The 26,049-nt window shown below is 54.2% G+C and overlaps 1 protein-coding gene across 3 annotated transcripts in view; it reads right to left on the bottom strand.

Moving 5' to 3' along the window:
- osbpl1a (oxysterol binding protein-like 1A) overlaps positions 1-26,049 on the bottom strand; it is a 298,479-nt gene that overhangs the window by 202,659 nt on the left and 69,771 nt on the right. For all 3 annotated transcript variants that reach the window (XM_072468513.1, XM_072468514.1, XM_072468515.1), the window contains exons 8-9: positions 20,928-20,995; positions 12,908-12,952 (exon numbers count right to left, since the gene is read on the bottom strand). In XM_072468513.1, coding sequence (XP_072324614.1) covers positions 12,908-12,952; positions 20,928-20,995 — 113 coding nt within the window. The remainder of the gene's footprint in view (positions 1-12,907; positions 12,953-20,927; positions 20,996-26,049) is intronic.

Below are 26,049 nucleotides of genomic sequence, written 5' to 3'. Positions count from 1 at the left end.
TGACTATGGCAGGGATTGGGAACGGGCAATGATGACTATGGCAGGGATTGGGAATGGACAATGCTGACTATGGCAGGGATTGGGAACGGGCAATGCTGACTATGGCAGGGATTGGGAATGGGCAATGCTGACTATGGCAGGGATTGGGAACGGGCAATGCTGACTATGGCAGGGATTGGGAATGGACAATGCTGACTGTGGCAGGGATTGGGAATGGACAATGCTGACTATGGCAGGGATTGGGAATGCTGACTGTGGCAGGGATTGGGAATGCTGACTGTGGCAGGGATTGGGATGGGCAATGCTGACTATGGCAGGGATTGGGAATGGGCAATGCTGACTACGGAAGGGACTGGGAATGGGCAATGCTGACTATGGCAGGGACTTGGAATGGGCAATGCTGACTATGGCAGGGATTGGGAACAGACAATGCTGACTGTGGCAGGGATTGGGAATGGGCAATGCTGACTGTGGCAGGGATTGGGAACGGGCAATGCTGACTACGGAAGGGACTGGGAATGGGCAATGCTGACTATGGCAGGGACTGGGAATGGGCAATGCTGACTATGGCAGGGATTGGGAACAGACAATGCTGACTGTGGCAGGGATTGGGAATGCTGACTGTGGCCGGGACTGGAAATGGGCAATGCTGACTATGGCAGGGATTGGGAATGCTGACTGTGGCAGGGATTGGGATGGGCAATGCTGACTATGGCAGGGACTGGGAATGGGCAATGCTGACTATGGCAGGGACTGGGAATGGGCAATGCTGACTATGGCAGGGATTGGGAATGGGCAATGCTGACTATGGCAGGGATTGGGAATGCTGACTGTGGCAGGGATTGGGGTGGGCAATGCTGACTATGGCAGGGATTGGGAATGGGCAATGCTGACTATGGCCGGGACTGGGAATGGGCAATGCTGACTATGGCAGGGATTGGGAATGCTGACTGTGGCAGGGATTGGGATGGGCAATGCTGACTATGGCAGGGACTGGGAATGGGCAATGCTGACTATGGCAGGGATTGGGAATGGGCAATGCTGACTATGGCAGGGATTGGGAATGCTGACTATGGCCGGGACTGGGAATGGGCAATGCTGACTATGGCAAGGATTGGGAATGCTGACTATGGCAGGGACTGGGAATGGGCAATGCTGACTATGGCAAGGATTGGGAATGCTGACTATGGCCGGGACTGGGAATGGATAATGCTGACTATGGCAGGGACTGGGAATGGACAATGCTGACTATGGCAGGGATTGGGAATGCTGACTATGGCCGGGACTGGAAATGGGCAATGCTGACTATGGCAGGGATTGGGAATGGGCAATTCTGACTATGGCAGGGATTGGGAATGGGCAATGCTGACTATGGCAGGGACTGGGAATGGACAATGCTGACTATGGCAGGGATTGGGAATGCTGACTGTGGCAGGGATTGGGATGGGCAATGCTGACTATGGCAGGGACTGGGAATGGGCAATGCTGACTATGGCAGGGACTGGGAATGGACAATGCTGACTATGGCAGGGATTGGGAATGGGCAATGCTGACTATGGCCGGGACTGGAAATGGGCAATTCTGACTATGGCGGGACTGGGAATTGGCAATGCTGACTATGGCAGGGATTGGGAATGGGCAATGCTGACTATGGCAGGGATTGGGAATGGACAATGCTGACTATGGCAGGGATTGGGAATGGGCAATGCTGACTATGGCAGGGATTGGGAATGGACAATGCTGACTATGGCAGGGATTGGGAATGGGCAATGCTGACTATGGCAGGGATTGGGAATGGGCAATGCTGGCTGTGGCAGGGATTGGGAATGGGCAATGCTGACTGTGGCAGGGATTGGGAATGGGCAATGCTGACTATGGCAGGGATTGGGAATGCTGACTATGGCAGGGATTGGGAACGGGCAATGCTGACTATGGCAGGACTGGGAATGGGCAATTCTGACTATGGCAGGGATTGGGAATGGGCAATGCTGACTATGGCAGGGACTGGGAATGGACAATGCTGACTATGGCAGGGATTGGGAATGCTGACTGTGGCAGGGATTGGGATGGGCAATGCTGACTATGGCAGGGACTGGGAATGGGCAATGCTGACTATGGCAGGGACTGGGAATGGACAATGCTGACTATGGCAGGGATTGGGAATGGGCAATGCTGACTATGGCCGGGACTGGAAATGGGCAATTCTGACTATGGCGGGACTGGGAATTGGCAATGCTGACTATGGCAGGGATTGGGAATGGGCAATGCTGACTATGGCAGGGATTGGGAATGGACAATGCTGACTATGGCAGGGATTGGGAATGGGCAATGCTGACTATGGCAGGGATTGGGAATGGACAATGCTGACTATGGCAGGGATTGGGAATGGGCAATGCTGACTATGGCAGGGATTGGGAATGGGCAATGCTGGCTGTGGCAGGGATTGGGAATGGGCAATGCTGACTGTGGCAGGGATTGGGAATGGGCAATGCTGACTATGGCAGGGATTGGGAATGCTGACTATGGCAGGGATTGGGAATGGGCAATGCAGGCGTTGGCCGGGATTGGGAATGGGCAATGCTGACTATGGCAGGGATTGGGAACGGACAATGCTGACTATGGCGGGACTGGGAATTGGCAATGCAGGTGTTGGCCGGGATTGGGAATGGGCAATGCGGACTATGGCCGGGATTGGGAGATAAGCGGCTTGAGAAACAGGGCACGATAAAGGGGCTGGAGAAAGCGTCAATGGGCCAGAGCGCCCGAATCGTTTCCCTGGAGCCGAAATCAAGAGGTTGGTGGCGACCCCGGGGAACCGGAAAGGGAAGGTGGTGTATCCAGGAAAATCGGTCCACTCGACAAAATATCAGAATAGTGGGCCTGTCGGGGGGAATCGAGGGCAGGAACCCGACCGATTATGTGGCCCAAATATTGGGTAACCTAGTGGTGATGGACTGCCTCCCCAAGCCACCAGAGATCGACAAGGCCCACAGATCACTCCGCCCGAAACCCAAAGCGGAGGAGCAGCCGAGAGCGGTCATAGTCAAGCTGCATAGGTACCAGGACTGGGAAAGGATCCTTCGCTAGGCTGGCCAGACGAAGGCTGGAACTGGGACGGACACAAGATCAGAGTCCATCAGGACATTGGGGCCGATGTGGCAAAGCGCCGGGCGGAATTTAAGAGGGTGAAGTCGGCCCTGTACAGGAACAATATAAAATTTGGGACGCTGTACCCAGGCATGCCCTGGGTAACGTACCAGGGCAGGGAACAGTATTTCACTGCAGCTGCAGAGGTAGACAAATCTGTCCAAAAAACCCAGACTGCACCGACAAGGGAGACGGCGATAAGGAGTACACAGAGGAGGCAGAGAAAAACCAGTGGACAATTTGTGCGGGACTGCATCGCCTCGAGTGCAGCAGAGCGCAGGGGAGGCTGAGTAGGAGGCAGAGAGGAACCCAGCATTGTGGACATAGGAGGGGGTCAGACGGACCCTAGAAGGGGGGGGGGTGGCCATCACACTAGCGGGAAAGCTAGCGCCAGGGGGTACGAGCGTGGTGGGGGGGGGGGGGTGGCGCGGCATATCTCCCACTAGGGATAGAGTGCCTGGCAAAGGGGGGGGGAAGGCACAACACCAAAGGGGGAAAGCAGAGGGGTAAACAGAGGGGGGGGGGAGCTATGAGGGGGGGGGGGTGCGAGAGCTGGGGCAGCAACAGGAGGGGGAAACAAATCCGTAAGGGAACAAAGTGGGGGGGGGGTGAGGGAAGGGCTCTAGACCGGCTTTAGCAGGTCATTCTTGGGAACAAAGGGAATCCCCAGAGTGCAGGGGACCCGACCTCAAGGTGAGTCTGGTGACCGCAGGCCATCCTGGATGTCTCCCTAACACAGGGAAATCTCAGCGGGCAGGGCCGCATCCTCAAGATAAGTGTGGTTGATCCCGCAGGGGGGGGATGGGGGAATATTAATCTGGAACGTCAGGGGACTCAGCGGCCCAGTGAAAGATCCAGAGTCTTCGCCCACCTGTGAAGTATGAAAGCCGACATAGTCTTCCTCCAGGAGACCCACCTGAGGGAGAAGGCCTGACTTTGTGTGAGACAGGACTGAGTGGGGCAGACCTACTTTTTATATTACGGGACGAGAGCTGGGGGGTGGCCATACTGATAGGTAAGAGGACGATGTTTACTGCGACAAAGATGGTTACGGACCAAAGGGAACAGGCCCTTCGGCCCGCCAACCATGCTGCCCGTCTGAACTAAAACCCCCTACCCTTCCGGGGACCACATCCCTCTGTTCCCATCCTATTCGTGCATTTGTCAAGACACCCCTTAAAAGTCACAATCATCCCTGCTTCCACCACCTCCCCTGGCAGCGAGATCCAGGCTCCCACCACCCTCTGTGTAAAAAACCTCCCTCGCACATCTCCTTTAAACCTTCCACTTGCATCTTAAACCTATGTCCCCTCGTAATTAGCTCTTCCACCCTTGGAAAAAGCTTCTGACTATCCACTCTGTCCATGCCCCTCATAATCTTGTAGACCTCTATAACCCAATAATCTTTATTATTGTCACAAGTAGGCTTACATTAACACTGCAATGAAGTTACTGTGAAAATCCCCTAGTCGCCATATTCCGGCACCTGTTCGGGTACACAGAGGGAGAATTCAGAATGTCCAATTCACCTAACAGCACGTCTTTCGGGACTTGTGGGAGGAAACCGGAGCACCCGGAGTAAACCCACGCAGACCAGAAGACCATAAGACCTAGGAGCAGAATTAGGCCACTCAGCCCATCAAGTCTGCTCCGCCATTCAATCATAGCTGGTGTTTTTCTCATCCCCATTCTCCTGTCTTCTCGCCATAACCCCTGATCGCCTTATTAATCAAGAACCTATCCATCTCTGTCTTAAAGACACTCAGTGATTTGGCCTCCACAGCCTTCTGCGGCAAAGAGTTCCACAGATTCACCACCCTCTGGCTGAAGAAATTCCTCCTCATCTCAGTTTTAAACGATCGGCCCTTTAGTCTGAGATTGTGTCCTCTGGTTCTAGTTTTTCCTGCAAGTGGAAACATCCTCTCCACGTCCACTCTATCCAGGCCTCGCAGTATCCTGAAAGTTTCAATAAAATCCCCCCTCACCCTTGTAAACTCTGAGTACAGACACAGAGTCCTCAACCGTTCCTCAAACGACAAGCTCTTCATTCCAGGGATCATTCTTGTGAACCTCCTCTGGACCCTTTCCAAGGCCAACACATCCTTCCTTAGATACGGGGCCCAAAACTGCTCACAATACTCCAAATGGGGTCTGACCAGAGCCTTATACAGCCTCAGAAGTACATCCCTGGTCTTGTATTCTAGCCCTCTTGACATGAATGCTAACATTGCATTTGCCTTCCTAACTGCCGACTGAACCTGCACGTTAACCTTAAGAGAATCGTGAACAAGGACTCCCAAGTCCCTTTGTGCTTCTGCTTTCCGAAGCATTTCCCCATTTAGAAAATAGTCTATGCCTAAATTCCTCCTTCCAAAGTGCATAACCTCACACTTTTCCATATTGTATTCCATCTGCCACTTCATTGCCCACTCTCCTAGCTTGTCCAAATCTTTCTGCAGCCCCCTTGCTTCCTCAATGCTACCTGTCCCTCTACAGATCTTTGTAGCATCTGCAAACTTAGCAACAGTGCCTTCAGTACCTTCTTCCAGATCATTAATGTATATTGTGAAAAGTTGTGGTCCCAGCACAGACCCCTGAGGCACACCACTAGTCACCGGCTGCCATCCTGAAAAAGACCCCTTTATCCCAACTCTCTGCCTTCTGCCGGTCAGCCAATCCTCTGTCCATGCCAGGATCTTACCCTTAACACCATGGGCTCTTAACTTATTTAACAATCTCAGTCACAGGGAGAACGTGCAGACTCCGCACAGACAGTGACCCGAGCTGGTAATCGAACTTGGGACCCTGGTGCTGTGAAGCAACAGTGCTAAGCACTGTGCTATCGTGCTGCCCTTCTATCAGGTCGCCTCTCAAACTTCGTCGTTCTAATGTGAACAAAACAAGCTTCTCCAACCTCTTCTCACAGTTAATGCCGTCCATGCCAGGCAACATTCTGGTAAATCTCTTCTGCACCCTCTCTAAAGCCTCCACATCCTTCTGGTAGTGTGGCGACCAGAACTGAACACTATACTCCAAGTGTGGCCGAACTAAGGTTCTATACAGCTGCAACATGACTTGCCAATTCTTATACTCAATGCCCCGGCCAATGAAGGCAAGCATGCCGTATGCCTTCTTGACTACCTTCTCCACCTGCGTTGCCCCTTTCAATGACCTGTGGACCTGTACTCCTAGATCTCTTTGACTTTCAATACTCTTGAGGGTTCTACCATTCACTGTATATTCCCTACCTGCATTAGATCTTCCAAAATGCATTACCTCACATTTGTCCGGATTAAACTCCATCTGCCATCTCTCCGCCCAAGTCTCCAAACAATCTAAATCCTGCTGTATCCTCTGACAGTCCTCATCGCTATCCGCAATTCCACCAACCTTTGTGTCATCTGCAAACTTACTAATCAGACCAGTTACATTTTCCTCCAAATCATTTATACATATTACAAACAGCAAGGGTTCCAGCACTGATCCCTGAGCAACGCCACTAGTCACAGCCCTCCATTCAGAAACGCACCCTTCCACTGTCTTCTGTATCCATCTTGCCAGCTCACCTCTGATCCCGTGCGACTTCACCTTCTGTACCAGTCTGCCATGAGGGACTTTGACAAAGGCCTTACTGAAGTCCATGTAGACACCATCCACTGCCCTACCCTCATCTTCGTCACTTCCTCGAAAAGCTCAAATCAAGTTAGTGAGACACGACCTCTCCTTCAAAAAACCATGCTGCCTCTTCTAATACGTCCACTTATTTCCAAGTGGGAGTAAATCCTTTCTCGAAGAATCCTCTTCAATAATTTCCCTTCCACTAGCAAAACGTTCACCGGCCTGTAATTACCTAGATTATCCTTGCTACCCTTCTTAAGCAAAGGAACAACGTTAGCTATTCTCCAATCCTCTGGGACCTCACCTGTAGCCAGTGAGGATAGAAAGATTTCTCTCAAGGCCCCAGCAATTTCCTTCCTTGCCTCTCTCAGTATTTTGGGGTATATCCCATCAGGCCCTGGGCCTATTTTTCAAGACCCCCAACACCTCCTCCTTTTTGATCTCAACATGACCCAAATTATCTACACTCCCATCTTTCCTATCTACACTTAGGGGCTGGTTTAGCATTGGGCTAAAGAGCTAGCTTTGAAAGCAGACCGAGGCAGGCCAGCAGCACGGTTCAGTTCCCGTACCAGCCTCCCCGAACAGGCGCCGGAATGTGGCGACTAGGGGCTTTTCACAGTAACTTCATTTGAAGCCTACTTGTGACAATAAGCGATTTTCATTTCCCTCCCCCAGACTCATCACCCACCAAGTCCTTCTCTTTGGTGAATGCTGATGCAAAGTACTAATTTAATATCTCGTCCCATTTCCTCTGGCTCCATGCATGTCTTGTCCCCTGTCCTCGAGAGGGCCAACCCTCTCCCTGGCTACACCCTTGCACTTTATATCTGTATAAAAGCCTTGGGATTTTCCTTAATCCTACTGGCCAATGATTTTTCGTGATCCCTTTTAGCCCTTCTGACTCCTTGCTTAAGTTTCTTTCTACTTTCCTTGTATTCCCCTCTGGCTTCATGTGTTCCCAGCGTCCCAGCTTTGACAAATGCTTCCTTTTTCCCTTTGACTAGGCTCACAATATCTCTCGTCATCCAAGGTTTCCGAAACTTGCCATACTTAATCCTTCATCCTTACAGGAATGTGCTGGTCTTGAATTCCTATCAACATACACTAGAAAGCCTCCCACATGCCAGATGCTGATTTGCCCTCAAACATCTGCCCCAATCAACATTCTTCAGTTCCTGCCTAATATTGTTGTAATCAGCTTTCCCCCAATTTCGCCCCTTCACCTGAGGACTGCACTTATCTTTATCCATCAGCACCTTAAAGCTTGCTGAATTGTGGTCAATGTTGCCGAACTGCTCCCCTCCTGAAACGTCGACAGCCTGGCTGGGCTCATTCCCCAATACCAGGTCCAGTACGGTCCCTTCCCCAGTTGGACTATCGACATACTGTTTCAAGAAGCCCTCCTGCGTGCTCCTTAAGACCTCTGCCCCATCCATGCCTCTAACAGTAAGTGAGTCCCTGTCAATATAGGGGAAGTTAAAATCACCCACCATAACAACTCTTTTACACCTTGCCAAAATATGCCTACATGTCTGCTCCTCTATCTCCCACTGGCTGTTGGGAGGCCTATAATAAACCCCCAACATTGTGACCACACTTTTGCTATTCCTAGGCGCTACCCACATTGCCTCGCTATATGAGCCCTCCGAGGTGTCCTCTCACAGACGAGTGATATTCTCCTGAACCTGTAATGCAACTTCCCCACCCTTTTTACATCCCCCTCTTTCCCTCCTGAAATATCTAAATCCTGGAACGATTAGCTGCCAATCCTGTCCTTTCGTTAACCATGGGGCGGGATTCTCCCCTACACGGCGGGGCGGGGGGTTCCGGCGTAATGGAGTGGCGGGAACCACTCCGGCGTCGGGCCGCCCCAAAGGTGCGGAAGTCTCTGCACCTTTAGGGGCCAAGCCCTCACCTGGAGGGGCTAGGCCCGTGTCGGAGTGGTTTCCGCTCCGCCAGCTGGCGGGAAAGGCCTTTGGCGCCACGCCAGCCGGGGCCGAAAGGTCTTCGTCAGGCGACGCATGCGCGGGAGCGTCAGCGGCTGCTGACGTCATCCCCGCGCATGCGCAGGGGAGGGGGTCTCTTCCGCCTCCGCCATAATGAAGACCATGGCGAAGGCGGAAGGAAAAGAGTGCCCCCACGGCACAGGCCCGCCCGCGGATCGGTGGGCCCCGATCGCGGGCCAGGCCACCGTGGGGACCCCCCCCCCCCCGGGACCAGATCGCCCCGCGCCCCCCCCCACAGGACCCCGGAGCCTGCCCACGCCGCCTTGTCCCGCCGTTCAAAAGGTGGTTCAATCCACGCCGGCGGGAGAGGGTTGACAGCGGCGGGACTTCGGCCCATCGCGATTCCCGCACCCGCCGAATCTCTGGTGGCGGAGAATTCGGGACACGACGGGGGCGGGATTCACGCCAGCCCCCGGCGATTCTCCGACCCGGTGGGGGGGGTCGGAGAATCGCGCCCCATGTCTCAGTAATGGCAACAACATCATAGTTCCAAGTACCAATCCAAGCTCTAAGTTCATCTGCCTTACCGCATTGAAACAAATGCACTTCAGACCACCAGACCCTCTGTGATCAGCAACCCCACCCTGCCTGCTCTTCCTGAGTCTTACTGGCCCTAGTCTCTAGTTCTCCTTCAGTTAATTCACCTTTTCTTTGGTTATCACCCCCCTGCCAAACCAGTTTTCAAACTAGGACTTCAACCGTGTACAGGACACACTGACGGACAGGTCAAACCCCAAAATGGGGGAAACGGCAGGCACGGCTAGAGAGCAGAAGATATTTATGGAGCAGATGGGGGCAGTGGTCCCATAGACGTTCCTGCAGCCAGGTGAGGAGTTCTCACTTTTTTCGCAAGTACACAGGGTCTGTACCTGCATCGACTTCTTTGTAGTGGGCAAATCGGTGCTTCCAGGGATAGTAAGACTGGAATACTGTGCGATCGTAATCTCCGACCATGCTCCACACTACATGGATGTGAGGTTGGAGACAGACCGTGTCCAAGGCCCCACGTGGAGGTTGGACACGGGCCTCCTGGTCGACAAGGTCTTCTGTCAGAAAACATCACAGGCCATAGATGAGTACATTACAAACAACCAGAATGGGAAGGTCGCACCCTCCACGTTCTGGGAGGCGATGAAGGTTGCGATTAGAGGACAAATTATTGCCTATAAAGGCACGAAGAGAGGGCGGCGTTGCAACATCTGATCGACTCCATTCTGGAGGTCGACAGAAGAAGATACTCCGAGGCTCTGACCGTAGAGTTGCTGGCGAAGAGTTTGGAGCCTTCTCGGGCTACAGGCTCAACCTGAGCAGGAGTGAAGTCTTCCCTGTGAACCCGAGAGGGGGAGGGGCAGAGCTGAAGGGACAACCACCCAAACTAGCCCAAAGCAAATTCCGCTACCTGGGGGCCCAGATAGCCCGTGGCTGGTCACGGATCCACAAAAGGAGCTGCACAGATGGGACACATTCTCACTCTCCCTCACGGGGTGGCTGCAGGTGATCAAGATTAATGTGCTGCCCAGGGACCTCTTCCTGTCCTGATCCATACCGATCTACATCCCCGAGGCCTTCTACAACACGGGCGACAAAATGATTGTGCCGTTTGTATGGGTAGTGCGGTGGGTGGGGAGAATTAGAACCCAAGGATCCACAAAAAGGTCTTACAAAGAAGAAGAAACATGGGGGACCTGTCTCTCCCAAACCCACGGTGCTGTCACTGGGCAGCCATGACGGAAAGAGTGAGGGATAACAAAGAACAAAGAAAAGTACAGCACAGGAACAGGCCCTTCGGCCCTCCAAGCCCGTGCCGACCATGCTGCCCGTCTAAACTACAATCTTCTACACTTCCTGGGTCCGTATCCCTCTATTCCCATCCTATTCATGTATTTGTCAAGATGCCCCTTAAATGTCACTATCGTCCCTGCTTCCACCACCTCCTCCGGCAGCGAGTTCCAGGCACCCACCCTCGTACATCTACTCTAAACCTTGCCCCTCGCACCTTAAACCTATGCCCCCTAGTGATTGACCCCTCTACCCTGGGGAAAAGCCTCTGACTATCCACTCTGTCTATGCCCCTCATAATGGAATGGGTGAAAGAACCGGAAATGGAATGGGTAAGGGTGGAGGAGAGCTCCTGTACAGGGACGACCCCCCCGGGCCCTCCCCAAGGCAGCGCTCCCATCCCCGCCACCAAAACACTCAACAAGCTCAGTGGTGATCGCCACACCTCCAACCTGGAACCAAGCGAGACAGTACTTCGGCTTAACCGAGATGTCCACTATGGCAGCCATCTGCAGCAGCCAGAAGTTGGCGCCAGCCATGCTGGACGCCATTTTCAGGAGCTGGGGACAGGACTGGGGGGATACTGACCATTAGGGACTTCTCCACAGGAGCGGCTAGTGACCGTAGAATAACTGACAGAGAGACCACAGCTACCCAACAAGAACGAACCCCGACCCCGACAGGTGAAGAACCTCCTCCGCAAGGAGACGACAGCATACCCACGGACCCCGAAACACACAATGCTAGAGCAACTACTGGACACGGGTAACCTGGGAAAGGGAATTTGCGGGAATATACACGGATGATTTTCAGCAAGAGCACATTCCCCACTGGATGAAACATGGCAAAATGGGAGGAAGTATGGGATGGAAATAGGATGGGGACTGTGGAGCGAAGCACTGAACAGGGTCACCTCCACCTCCTCCTGCGCAAGGCTAAGCCTAATGCAGCTCAAAGTGGTGCACAGAGCGCACCCGACCAGAACCCGAATGAGCAGGTTCTTCCCGGAGGTGGAGGATTAATGTGAGCGGTGCCAGCGGGGCCCAGCCAACCACGCCCACATGTTCTGGGCCTACCCCAGGCTTGTCGGGTTCTGGACAGCCTTCTCCGAGGCAATGTGAAAATGAAAATGAAAATGGCTTATTGTCACAAGTAGGCTTCAAATGAAGTTACTGTGAAAAGCCCCTAGTCACCACATTCCGGCGCCTGTTCGGGGAGGCTGGTACGGGAATTGAACCGTGCTGCTGGCCTGCCTTGGGCTGCTTTCAAAGCCAGCGATTTAGCCCCGTGCTAAACCAGCCCCAAGGTTGTGAGGGTCAGGGTGAAGCCATGCCCGAGAGTGGCAGTTTCGGGGTATCGGAGCAGCCAGAACTAATTGTGGAGGAGGGGAAGATGGGGGAAGAGAGAGAGGAGGGGGAGAGAGGGGAAGGGGAAGAGAGGGGAGGGGGAAGAGAGGGGAGGGGGGTGCGGGGTGGGGGGTGCGGGGTGGGGGGTGCGGGGTGGGGGGTGCGGGGTGGGGGGTGCGGGGTGGGGGGTGCGGGGTGGGGGGTGCGGGGTGGGGGGTGCGGGGTGGGCGGTGGGGGGTGCGGGGTGGGCGGTGGGGGGTGCGGGGTGGGGGGTGGGGGGTGCGGGTGCGGGGTGGGGGGTGCGGGGTGGGGGGTGCGGGGTGGGGGGGTGCGGGGTGGGGGGGTGCGGGGTGGGGGGTGCGGGGTGGGGGGTGCGGGGTGGGGGGTGCGGGGTGGGGGGTGCGGGGTGCGGGGTGGGGGAGCGGGGTGCGGGGGTGCGGGGTGCGGGGTGTGCGGGGTTGTGTGAGGGGGGGTGCGGGGTGGGGCTGTGGGGTGGGGGGTGCAGGGTGGAGGTGGGTGCGGGGTGGAGGGGTGCAGGGGGTGCGGGGTGGGGGTGCGTGGTGGGGCTGCGGGATGGGGGGCTGCAGGGTGGGCGGTGCGGGGTGGAGGGTGCGGGCCCGCGGGATTCCTGGCGGCGTGGGGTGGCTTCAATGGCAAATCCCATTGACAAGCAGCGGGAAGAGGGAATCCTGCCGCCAGTGAACGGCGCGTCACCGAGAAACACGCGGCTGGGAGATGGGAGAATCCAGCCCGGTGTGTGTAGAAGGCACCATGATCATACGGCGCAGGAGGCTCGATGGGCTGAAAGGAACAGGAGGAGGCCAAAGTTCCATCTCCAGGAAATATGCAACCGCCTGCCTCTCTCAGGGGCCTGTGTCTCAGCTGCTGTACCCACCCTTAGCCCCGTGAACCCGGCGGTTTAGAATGAGGTCAGATTACTTCTTTAAATGGTTCAATTACATTTACATCACAATCTGCAAACTGCGACACACAATGAAACATTGTTACCTTAAAGAGTGGTCCTTCAAATCTTTGCACCATTTTACACATCCCCTAAAAAAAGGAATGAGCTGTTGTGAGTTGCAATAACTGCCTGGACGGCCACTTAATTCAATAATTAACTAAATCCGGAATGCGGTAATGGTGACTGTGATACTTCCCGATTATCATAAAAACCCATTTGCTTCACTGATATCCTTTAGGGAAGGAAATCTGCCGTCTAAAGGCAGACTAAAGTCGGTGGAGTTGTGGACAGTGCGGAAGGATGTTGCAAGTTACAGAGGGACATAGATAAGCTGCAGCACTGGGCTGAGAGGTGGCAAATGGAGTTTAATGCAGAAAAGTGTGAGGTGATTCATTTTGGAAGGAATAACAGGAAGACAGAGTACTGGGCTAATGGTAAGATTCTTGGCAGTGTGGATGAGCAGAGAGATCTCGGTGTCCATGTACATAGATCCCTGAAAGTTGCCACCCAGGTTGAGAGGGTTGTTAAGAAGGCGTACGGTGTGTTAGCTTTTATTGGTAGAGGGATTGAGTTTTGGAGCCATGAGGTCATGTTGCAGCTGTACAAAACTCTGGTGCGGCCGCATTTGGAGTATTGCGTGCAATTCTGGTCGCCACATTATAGGAAGGATGTGGAAGCATTGGAAAGGGTGCAGAGGAGATTTACCAGAATGTTGCCTGGTATGGAGGGAAGATCTTATGAGGAAAGGCTGAGGGACTTGAGGCTGTTTTCGTTAGAGAGAAGAAGGTTAAGAGGTGACTTAATTGAGGCATACAAGATGATCAGAGGATTGGATAGGGTGGACAGTGAGAGCCTTTTTCCTCGAATGGTGATGTCTAGCACGAGGGGACATAGCTTTAAATTGAGGGGAGATAGATATAGGACAGATGTCAGAGGTAGGTTCTTTACTCCGAGAGTAGTAAGGGTGTGGAATGCCCTGCCTGCAACAGTAGTGGACTCGCCAACACTAAGGGCATTCAAATGGTCATTGGATAGACATATGGATGATAAGGGAATAGTGTAGATGGGCTTTAGAGTGGTTTCACAGGTCGGCGCAACATTGAGGGGCGAAGTGCCTGTACTGCGCTGTAATGTTCTATGTCCTCACCCGGTCTGGCCTACATGTGACTCCAGACCCACAACAATGTGGCTGACTCTTAACTCTCCTTCAAATGGTCCAGTGAGCCACTCCGTTGTATTCACGTTCCCTTTTTTAAAAATATAAATTTAGAGTACCCAATTCATTTTTCCAATTAAGGGGCAATTCAGCGTGGCCAATCCACCTGCCCTGCACATCTTTTGGGTTGTGGGGGCAAAACCCACGCAAACACGGGGAGAATGTGCAAACTCCACACGGACAGTGACCCAGAGCCAGGATCGAACCTGGGACCTCGGCGCCGTGAGGCTACAGTACGACGCACTGCGCCACCGTGCTGTCCTTTGTTCACCTTCTCAAGGACAGTAAAGATGGGTAATGAATACTGACCTTGCCAATGGTGCCCATATCCCCAAAACTCGGCTTTCAAAAACAGTTCAGCACAAAATCATTACCTATTCAAAAACCTTTCATATCTTGCGCTCTTTTGCATGTTCAAACCATTTTTTAAACTTCATCACGGGATGCGGACTTCAATGGTTCGGCCAGCATTTGTTGCCCATCCCGAGTTGCCCTTCAGAAGGGTGGTGGGGAGCTGCCTTCTTGAACGGCTGCAGTCTATGTGGTGTAGGTTCACCCACTGTGCTGTTAGGGAGGGAGTTCCATGACTTTGCCCCAGCGACAGTGAAGGAACGGCCGATATATTTCCAAGTCAGGGTGGTGAGTGGCTTGGAGGGGAACCTCCAGGTGGTGGGGTTCCCAGGTATCTGCTGCCCTTGTCCTTCTAGATGTCAGTGGTCGTGGGTTTGGAAGGTGCTGCCTAAGGAGCCTTGCCGAGTTTGTGCAGTGCATCTTGTAGATGGTACACACGGCTGCCACTGTGCGTTGGTGGTGGAGGGAGTGAATGTTTGTGGAAGGAGGAGCAATTAACTGGGTTGTTTTGTCCTGGATGATGTTGAGCTTCTTGGAGCTGCACTCATCCAGGCAAGTGGAGAGTTTCATGATATCCACATTAACATATCATGGTGCAATCACACACACACTGATGGACAGGTAGTTGGACCAACCATAAGACACAGGAGCGGAAGTAAGGCCATTCGGCCCATCGAGTCCACTCCACCATTCAATCAAGGCTGATTTCAACTCCATTTACCCGCTCTCTCTCCATAGCCCTTAATTCCTCGAGAAATCAAGAATTTATCAACTTCTGACTTAAAGACACTCAACGTCCCGGCCTCCACCGCCCTCTGTGGCAATGAATTCCACAGACCCACCACTCTCTGGCTGAAGAAATTTCTCCTCATCTCTGTTCTAAAGTGACTCCCTTTTATTCTAAGGCTGTGCCCCCGGGTCCTAGTCTCCCCTGCTAATGGAACCAACTTCCCTACATCCACCCTATCTAAGCCATTCATTATCTTATAAGTTTCTATTAGATCTCCCCTCAACCTCCTAAACTCCAATGAATATAATCCCAGGATCCTCAGACGTTCATCGTCCAACACACATCGACCAACACACACACACATCGCAGCCAATCACCAGTGAGAGCACACGCACTATAAAACAGGGAACACCACAGTTCCCGCTCACTCTACCAGGAGCTCAGAGCACAGAGCTCACAGCGCGCCACTCAGACATACACCATGTGCTGAGTGCCTCACTAAGATAGTGCTCGGGCTGGGTCCACAGGTTAGCTGGTGAAGTACGAACCACAGACAGAAGTTAATAGTTATTATTGTACAGAACAATAAAACAGAGTTGTATCATCTACAACCGTGTTGGTTCGTTTGTGTATCGGAACACCCAACACCACATGATACCAGACCTGGAAACTCGCCAGCGACTGAGAGACCTACCTGCACCTCTTCAGAAACCCGCATTCCTGCGCTATGGACACCATCATCCCGCCACAGCCGCTCCGAATCGCTGGAAATCTTGGCGTCAACTGGAAGCTGTTTAAACAGCGCTTCCAGCTCTTCCTAGAAGCCACAGACAGGGAGAATGCATCGGACACCAGGAAGATCGCCCTCCTCCTCTCCACGGCGGGGCAACACGCCATCCACATCTACAACTCCCTGGCACTCGCGGAAGGTGAGGACAAGACAAAGTACAAGACGGTCCTTCTAAAGTTTGAGGAACACTTCAGCGTGGAAGTCACTGAGAGCTTCGAGAGGTACCTCTTCCAGCAGCGCCTGCAGGGTAAGGATGAGCCTTTTCAATCTTATTTGACACACCTCCGTATCCTCGCGCAGTCCTGTGGCTATGAGGCCACCTCCGACTCCATGATTCGGGATCAGATAGTTTTGGGGTCACCTCGGACACCCTACGCCAGAAGCTCCTCAAAATAAAGCGCCTCACCCTAGCCACCGCCATCGAGACCTGCGTCCTCCACGAAAACACGACCAGCCGGTACTCCCAAATCCAGGCGGCCAAATCGGCACGGCAGGGGTCCTACGAGGCCGAGCGGGTCCAGTCGATCAAGTTCCTCCCGGCCCGCGGCCCGGCCGAGGGCGGCAATTTCGCGCGCTTTCCGAGGCCTCCCGCGCTTGTACGCGCCAAAAGAGGAGACGTCGACGCAGAGGGACGTGATGCGCAGGCGCGCTCTATGCAGGACCGCACCGCGCATGCGCGGTGGCGCAACGAACGCCATGACGTCACGACGTGCGGCAACTGTGGATCCGCACATTTAAAGCGGCAATGTCCGGCCAAAGCGCGACAATGCCTCCGCTGTGGCAGGATGGGCCACTACGCTGCCTGCTGTCGAGCAGCTCAACCTGCCAACGCTCCGCAATTCCGCCAGCCTCGCAGGGACGTGCGGGCCATTTAGCCCCCATACACCGAGTCATACCCTGACGACGTGCAGACCGGTGATACCGACGACCGGTAACCCTTACGCCTTGCGGTAATAAACAAGAACCGGATGTCCCCAAGTCGGAACCACCAGCTGATGCCAGTGCACAGCATTGATCCGGGCGATGAATGGTGTGCCACCCTAATGGTCAACCGATCAACCATCACATTCCGCTTGGACACTGGTGCCTCCGCCAATCTCCTCGCATGGTCAGCCTTCCACACCTTGAAGGTTAAACCACCGATTCTGCCATCCCACTGCCAGCTGGTTGACTATAACGGAAACGTCATCCCGGCCACGGGGTCCTGCCAGCTCGAGGTTACACACAACTCACACAAAGCCACATTGTCTTTTGAAATAGTTGGATCCTCGAAGGACTCTCTGTTGGGCGCACAGGCGTGCAAGATCCTCCACCTCGTTCAGCAGGTACACACTCTGTCTCCAGAAGGCCGTCCGATTTCCCGGATGCAGACTTTAGGGCGCAGCTCCACTCACTCCTCGCGCACAACCAGGAGGTTTTCGAGGGCATGGGCACACTGCCCTACACTTACAGAATACGGCTCAAACCGGACGCCACCCCGGTCATTCACGCACCTCGTAGGGTCCCAGCACCACTCAAGGACCGCCTCAAGCAGCAGCTGCAGGACCTGCAGGACCAAGGAGTGCTTTCCCGGGTCACGGAGCCAACGCCATGGGTCAGCTCCATGGTGTGCGTAAAAAAGCCCTCCGGTGAGCTCCGGATCTGCATCGACCCAAAAGACCTGAACAATAACATATGAGGTAACACTACCCCATACCCAAATGGGAAGAAATCACGAGCGAAATGGCTCAGGCAAAAATATTCACCAAGCTTGATGCCTCAAAGGGTTTTTGGCAGATTCAGCTGGATCAGTCCAGCAGGAAGCTGTGCACTTTCAACACTCCCTTTGGCAGATATTGCTACAATAGGATGCCGTTTGGCATCATCTCGGCCTCTGAGGTGTTCCATCGCATCATGGAACAGATGATGGAGGGCATCGAAGGGGTACGCGTCTATGTAGACGACGTTATCATCTGGTCCACCATACCACAGGAGCACATCAGTCGTCTCCAGAGTGTCTTTGCAAGGATACGAGATCAGGGCCTGCGCCTCAACCGAGCCAAGTGCTCTTTTGGCCAAACTGAGCTAGTTTCTGGGAGACCACATCTCCCGGTCAGGGGTGCGGCCGGATGCCGACAAAGTGGCAGCCATCGCAGCCATGAAGCAGCCAGCAGACAAGAAGGCAGTGTTACGCTTTCTCGGGATAGTCAACTTCCTGGAGAAGTTTATTCCTAACCTTGCTTCACACACGACTGCTCTTCGCCACCTGGTCAAGAAGACAACGGAATTCCGCACACCAGAAGGAATGGGAGGAGCTCAAGATCAAGCTCACCACCGCCCCGGTATTGCCGTTCTTCGATACCAAAGGGAAACAAAGATCTCGACTGATGCCAGCCAGTCCGGCATTGGGGCGGTACTCCTGCAACGCGACGACACTGCATCATGGGCCCCGGTCGCCTATGCCTCGCGGGTCATGACCCCCACAGAACAGTGCTTTGCGCAGATTGAAAAGGAGTGCCTGGGTTTGTTGACCGGCATCGACAAATTCCATGATTATGTGTATGGTCTTCTGCAGTTCACTGTGGAGATCGACCAGCGCTCTCTGGTCGGCATCATTCAGAAGGACCTCAACGATATGACCCCCTCGCCTCCAGCGCATTCTGCTCAAGCTCCGGAGGTACAACTTCCAACTTCCACCCCGGGAAAGGACCTCATCATCGCGGATGCTCTGTCCAGGGCAGTGAGCACACCGCCCGATTCGGAGGGGTTCGTTTGTCAGGTCGACGCACGTCTGGCCCACATTCACTGTGAGACTGCGGCTGACCCCCTTCTACAACGTGTGATGCGCCACATGACGGGAGGGTGGCTCAAAGGACAGTGCCCACAATTCTACAATGTCCGGGACGACTTGGCCGTCATTGATGGTGTCCTCCTGATGTTGGACCAGATTGTGATTCCACACAGCATGCACCGGCTTGTCCTCGAACAACTGCACAAAGGCCATCTCGGAGTTGAAAAGTGCAGGCGGAGGGCCCGAGAGGCGGTATACTGGCCGGGCATCAGCGCCGACATCACCAACATGGTGCTCAACTGCCCCACCTGCCAAAGGTTTCAGCCGGCGCAACCCCCTGAGACCCTTCAGCCCCACGAGTTGGTGACGTCCCCCTGGGCGAAGGTGGGTGTGGACCTTTTTCATGCGCTCGGCAGGGACTACGTCATCATAATTGATTATTTTTCGAATTATCTGGAGGTCATACGCCTGCACGACATGACATCATCAGCCGTCATCCGAGCATGTAAGGAAACCTTCGCTCGCTATGGCATTCCGCTCACTGTCATGTCTGACAATGGGCCCTGTTTTGCGAGCCAATTCTTTTGCCGCTTCATACAACTTCACACATGTAACGTCCAGCCCTTTGCATCCCCAGTCCAATGGCAAGGCGGAAAAGGGCATCCATATCGTGAAGCGGCTCCTCTGCAAGGCTGCTGATGCCGGATCTGATTTCTGTTTAGCCTGCTGGCCTATCGCTCGGCCCCACTGTCCACGGGCCTCTCGCCAGCCCAGCTGTTGATGGGTCTCACCCTCAGGACCACTGTGCCGTCCATTCATGTTCCTGAACCCGACCATGCTCCAGTACTGTGAAGGATGCAACAGCAGCGTGCTCAGCAGAAGGTGGCACATGACACTCAGGCAACTGATCTTCCAGCCCTGGCGCCTGGAGACAACGTCCGCATACACCTACCGGAGGGTGGCTGGTCGGCAACCGCCGAGGTTCTCCGCCGCGTGGCTCCCCGCTCGTTCTTGCTTCGCCTGCCTGATGGCTCCATTCGCCGGCGTAATCGGGGGGCCCTTCGGCTGCTTCCGCGCTCGCTACGTGATCATGCACCGGTGCCACGCCCTCCTGTTGTCCCTGATGTCAACTTCGTGGAGCTTCCTGCCACTCTGCCTATTCCTCTCGCGCCCGTGGCCAGGCCCATTCCTCAGCCGGTGGATCCTGACCCACCCTTGAGGTGGTCAACCCGAATTCGTCACCCACCTGATAGACTGGACTTATGAGCCTGTTTGCACATTGGACTCACTGAATTGTTTTGCAATAATGTTAACGTGTTTCTTTCTTGTTGTTCCAGATGTTCTCTCTCGTCGTTTGCTGTTTGCATTTGTTTTGTTCGTGGTACAACCTCGTAGCTCTGTTGCACCCGACACCTTCCTCTGTAGATAGTTTAGCCCCATGTACATGTTGTAAATATTGCACACACATACTCAGATGCACTCAGTACACACCAATATTTATTACCATGTAGGCACATATCCTTGTGAAAGGGGGGGATGTCATGATATCCACATTAACATATCATGGTGCAATCACACACACACTGATGGACGGGTAGTTGGACCAACCAACACACACACAACATCTCAGCCAATCACCAGTGAGAGCACACGCACTATAAAACAGGGAACACCACAGTTCCCGCTCATTCTACCAGGAGATAGCTCAGAGCACAGAGCTCACAGCGCGCCACTCAGACATACACCATGTGCTGAGTGCCTCACCAAGATAGTGCTAGGGCTGGGTCCACAGGTTAGCTGGTGAAGTACGAACCACAGCCAGAAGTTAACAGTTGTTATTGTACAGAATAATAAAACAGAGTTGTACCATCCACAACCGTGTTGGTTCGTTCGTGTATCGGAACACCCAACACAACAGAGAGTATTCCATTACACCCCTGACTTGTGCCTTGGAGATGGTGGACAGGCTTTGGGGGGGGGGGGGTCAGGAGGTAAGTTACCCGCCGCAGGATTCCCAACCCCAGACCTGCCCTGAAAACCACATTAATGTGGCTAGTCCAGTTCAGTTTCTGAAATGGAGATGTTCGTAATTAAACTGGAGTCAATCTCAGCTGACTGTGTTCACACTGACAAATGCAGAATAGTTCAGAGATTTACAGTGGCAAACAGCAAGTATTTGTAAAGGACCTGCAGACGGACAGACAAACCTTGTTTGGCTTTGCCCCGAGGATTAGTTTGATTTCTCTGCCGCGGGCCAGATCGAGTGGCACCTGATCTGTAACAGAAAATACCGAAAGGATTAGACTACAGGGGCAAAATTCTCCGTAATCGGCGCGCTGTCCGCCGAACGGCGCCAAAACGGTGCAAATCAGTCCGGCATCGCGCCGCCCCAAAGGTGCGGAATCCTCCGCATCTTGAGCAGCCGAGCCCTAACCTTGAGGGGCTAGGCCCGCGCCGGACTGATTTCCGCCCCGCCAGCTGGCTGGAAAGGCCTTTGGTGCCCCGCCATCTGGCGCGGAAATGACATCTCCGGGCAGCGCATGCGCGGGAGCGTCAGCGGCCGCTCACGGCATCCCCGCGCATGCGCAGTGGAGGGGGTCTCTTCCGCCTCCGCCATGGTGGAGACCATGGCAAAGGCGGAAGGAGAAGAGTGCCCCCACGGCACAGGCCCGCCCGCGGATCGGTGGGCCCCAATCGCAGGCCAGGCCACCGTGGGGGCACCCCCCAGGGCCAGATCGCCCTGCGCCCCCCCCCCTGGACCCTGGAGCCCGCCCGCGCCGCCTTGTCCCGCCGGTAAGAGAGGTGGTTTAATCCACGCCGGCGGGACAGGCATTCCAGCAGCGGGACTTCGGCCCATCCTGCCGGAGAATCGCCGGGGGGGGGGGGGGGGGGCCCGCCAACCGGCGCGGTGCGATTCCCGCCCCTGCCGAATCTCCGGTGCCGGAGAATTCGGCAACCGGCGGGGGCGGGATTCATGCCAGCCCCCGGCGATTCTCTGACCCGGCGGGGGGTTGGAGAATCCCGCCCCAGATTACTGGTGCATCAATGTGTGGATGTGTTCATGTAGGGTACGGTGACATAGAAACAGAGTAAATAGGAGGCCATTCGGCCCTTCGAGCCTGCTCCGACGTTCATTATGGTCACGGCTGATAATCCAGCTCAGTAGCCAGATCCCCCACATCCTTCGACCCCCTTCGCCCCCAAGTGTTGTATCGAACTGCCTCTTGAAAACACTCAAGCACTTCCTGTGGTCACGAATTCCACAGGACGACCACTCTCTGGGTGAAGAAATGTCTCCTCCTCTCTGTCCTAAATGGTCTACCCCGTATCCTCAGACTGTGCCCCCTGGTTCTGGACACACCCACCATCGGGAACATCCTTCCTGCATCTACCCTGTCCAGTCCTGTTAGAATTTTATAGGTTTCTATGAGATCCCCCTCATTCTTCTGAACTCCAGTGAATATAATCCTAACCGAGTCAATCTCTCCTCGTACGTCAGTCCCGCCATCCCAGGAATCAGTCTGGTAAAACTTCACTGCACTCCCTCCAGAGCAAGAACATCCTTCCTCAGATAAGGAGACGAAAACTGCACACAATATTGTGATAAACCACTGTGTTCCTATATAAAGGGTTATACGGTAGAACCTGCACTACAGGTTCCCCTGGGCCCCTGCATGCTAGCTCCGCCCAGGAGCCGGGTTATAAATATGTGTGGCCTTCAGCTCGCAGCCATTTTGTCAGCTGCTGTTGGAGGCCACACTTCAGATACTAATAAAGCCTCAGTTTGAATTCATCTTCGTCTCCAGCCAAATTGATCGTGCCTCAATTTATTAGTATCTGATTCAGAAGATGGACCTCCGGATTAAACCAGATCGCCTGCAGCTGGATCCACACGCAAGCGACGCCAGAAAGGACTTCCAGCACTGGCGAGCTTGTTTTGAAGCGTTTATCAACGCGGCACCGACCCCTGTTCCAGAGGCTCAGAAGATTCAAATCTTGTACTCCAGACTCAGCTCTAAAGTCTTCCCGCTGATCCAGGATGTGCCCAATTACGCTGATGCTATGACTCGACTCAAAGAGAATTATGAGCAGAAGACGAACACGCTCTTCACCAGACACGGCTCGCAACGCGTACTCAACTACCTGGTGAGTCAATCGAGGACTTCTGGAGGACCCTGATCCCACTAGTTCGGGACTGTGACTGCCAGGACGTTGCAGCTAAGGAGCACTCAGATCTCCTTATGAGGGACGCTTTTGTAACTGGGATTGGGTCCGATGTTATCAGGCAGCGGCTCCTCGAAGGGGCCACACACGACCTCGCAGAGACTAAAACACTAGCGCTTTCCATGACGGTCGCCCTGCGCAATGTACAGTCCTACACCCCCAACCGCGTGGCCCACTCCTCCTACGCTTCATGGGCCCCACAGGCAGCCGCCCCAGCGGGGGCGCTACCCACCCAATAGGCCTGCGCTACTCGCCAGCCAGTGATCCCCGGGGGGCCCCGATGCTGTTTTTGCGGCCAACAAAGACACCCCCGCCAATGCTGCCCGGCCCGCGCTGCCCTTTGTAAGGCCTGCTGGAAGAAGGGCCACTACGCAGCGGTGTGCCAGGCCCGCTCAGCGGCAGCCCCCCCCCCCCCCCCCCACCCCCCCCCCCCGGTCACGGACAATGGGCGCTGCTATCCTCCCCTCCTCCCGAGGCCATGTGCGAGCAATGGGCGCCGCCATCTTCTCCCCCGCACAACACGTGCGTTCCATGGGCGCCGCAATTTTGTGACCCGCAGGACCTCCGGGCGCCGCCATCTTGTCCACCCCTCAGCACACGGAGACCAACGGCGTTTCAGGACCCCGACGCAGCGGCCGCCTCACGACCCGACGATCAACCACGACTCGCATCAATGGCAGTCGACCAGTCCCGACCACACACTCTGACCAACGCATCCACCAGCATGAAAGTCAACGGCCATGTGACCTCCTGCCTACTGGACTCCGGGAGCACCGAGAGCTTTGTACATCCAAATACGGTAAGGCGCTGCCCCCTTACGGTACACCCTACCAATCAAAGTATCTCCCTGGCCTCCGGACCCCATCGCGTAGTGATCCGGGGGTACTGCACGGTCACGCTCATAGTCCAAGGCGTAGAGCTCCACGGTTTTCGCCTCTACGTCCTCCCTAACCTCTGCGCTGCACTTATCCTTGGCCTGGATTTTCAGTGCAACCTCCAGAGCCTGACCCTTAAATTCAGCCGACACTTACCACCCCTCACTGTGTGCGGCCTCGCGACCCTAAAGGTCGACCCTCCTTCCCTCTTTGCCAATCTACCTCCAGATTGCAAACCCGTCGCCACCAGGAGCAGACAGTACAGCACCCAGGATAAGGCCTTCATCAGGTCCGAGGTCCAGCGGTTGCTTCGGGAGGGAGTCATCGAGGCCAGCAACAGCCCCTGGAGAGCTCAAGTGGTAGTGGTTAAGTCTGGGGAGAAAAACCAAATGGTCGTGGACTACAGCCAGACCATCAACAGGTACACGCAGCTCGACGCGTACCCCCTCCCACGCATATCTGACATGGTTAACCAGATTGCACAGTACCGGGTCTTCTCAACGGTGGACCTGAAATCCGCCAACCACCAGCTCCCCATCCGTAAATCGGACCGGCCATACACCGCCTTCGAGGCAGACGGCTGGCTATATCACTTCCTTAGGGTCCCCTTTGGCGTCACCAATGGGGTTTCGGTCTTCCAAAGGGAGATGGACCGATGGTCGACCAGTACGGCTTGCGGGCCACGTTTCCGTATCTAGACAATGTGACCATCTGCGGCCATGACCAGCAGGACCACAACACCAACCTCCCTAAATTTCTCCGCACTGCCACTCTCCTCAACCCCACGTATAACAAGGAGAAGTGTGTGTTCAGTACAAACCGCTTAGCCATCCGCGGCTACGTGATCCAGAACGGAGTTCTGGGGCCCGATCCCGACCGCATGCCCCCCCTCATGGAGCTTCCCCTCCCCCACTGCCCCAAAGCCCTCAAGTGCTGCCTGGGGTTCTTCTCGTATTACGCTCAGTGGGTCCCAAACTATGCGGACAAGGCCCACCCACTCATCCAAAGAACAAAGAAAATTACATCACAGGAATAGGCCCTTCGGCCCTCCCAGCCTGCGCCGATCCAGATCCTTTATCCAAAACGGTCTTCTATTTTCCAAGGATTTACTTCCCTCTGTTCCCAGCCTGTTCATATATCTGTCTAGATGCATCGTAAATAATGCTATTGTGCCCACCTCTACCACCTCCGCTGGCAAAGCGTTCCAGGCACCCACCACCCTCTGCGTAAAAAGCTTTCCACGCACATCTCCCTTAAACTTTCCCCCTCTCACCTTGAAATCGTGACCCCTTGTAATTGACACCCCCACTCTTGGAAAAAGCTTGTTGCTATCCACCCTGTCCATACCTCTCATAATTTTGTAGACCTCAAACAGGTCCCCCCTCAACCTCCGTCTTTCCAACGAAAACAATCCTAATCTACTCAACGTTTCTTCATAGCTAGCACCCTCCATACCAGGCAACATCCTGGTGAACCTCCTCAGCATCCTCTCTAAAGCATCCACATCCTTCTGGTAATGTGGTGACCAGAACTGCACGCAGTATTCCAAATGTGGCCTAACCAAAGTCCTATACAACTGTAACATGACCTGTCGACTCTTGTACTCAATACCCCGTCCGATGAAGGCAAGCATGCTGTATGCCTTCTTGACCACTCTATCGACCTGCGTTGCCACCTTCAGGGTACAATGGACCTGTACTCCCAGATCTCTCTGTACATCAATTTTCCCCAGGACTCTTCCATTGACCGTATAGTCCGCTCTTGAATTGGATCTTCCAAAATGCATCATCTCGCATTTGCCTGGATTGAACTCCATTTGCCATTTCTCTGCCCAACTCTCCAATCTATTTATATTTTGCTGCATTCTCTGACAGTCCTCCTTGCTATCTGCAACTTCACCAATATTAGTATCATCTGCAAACTTGCTAATCAGACCACCTATACCTTCGTCCAGATCATTTATGTGTATCACAAACAACAGTGGTCCGAGCAAGGATCCCTGTGGAACACCACCAGTCACCTTTCTCCATTTCGAGACACTCCCTTCCACCACTACTCTCTGTCTCCTGTTGCCCAGCCAGTTCTTTATCCATCTAGCTAGTACATCCTGAACACCATACAACTTCACTTTTTCCATCAACCTGCCATGGGAAACTTTATCAAACGCCTTACTGAAGTCCATGTATATGACATCTACAGCCCTTCCCTCATCAATTAACGTTGTCACTTC

The sequence above is a fragment of the Scyliorhinus torazame genome, chromosome 11 (assembly GCF_047496885.1).
Source record: "Scyliorhinus torazame isolate Kashiwa2021f chromosome 11, sScyTor2.1, whole genome shotgun sequence".
Classification (NCBI taxonomy): domain Eukaryota; kingdom Metazoa; phylum Chordata; class Chondrichthyes; order Carcharhiniformes; family Scyliorhinidae; genus Scyliorhinus; species Scyliorhinus torazame.
Note: the sequence above shows the minus strand (reverse complement) of the source record. Positions and strands in the feature narration are given on the sequence as shown.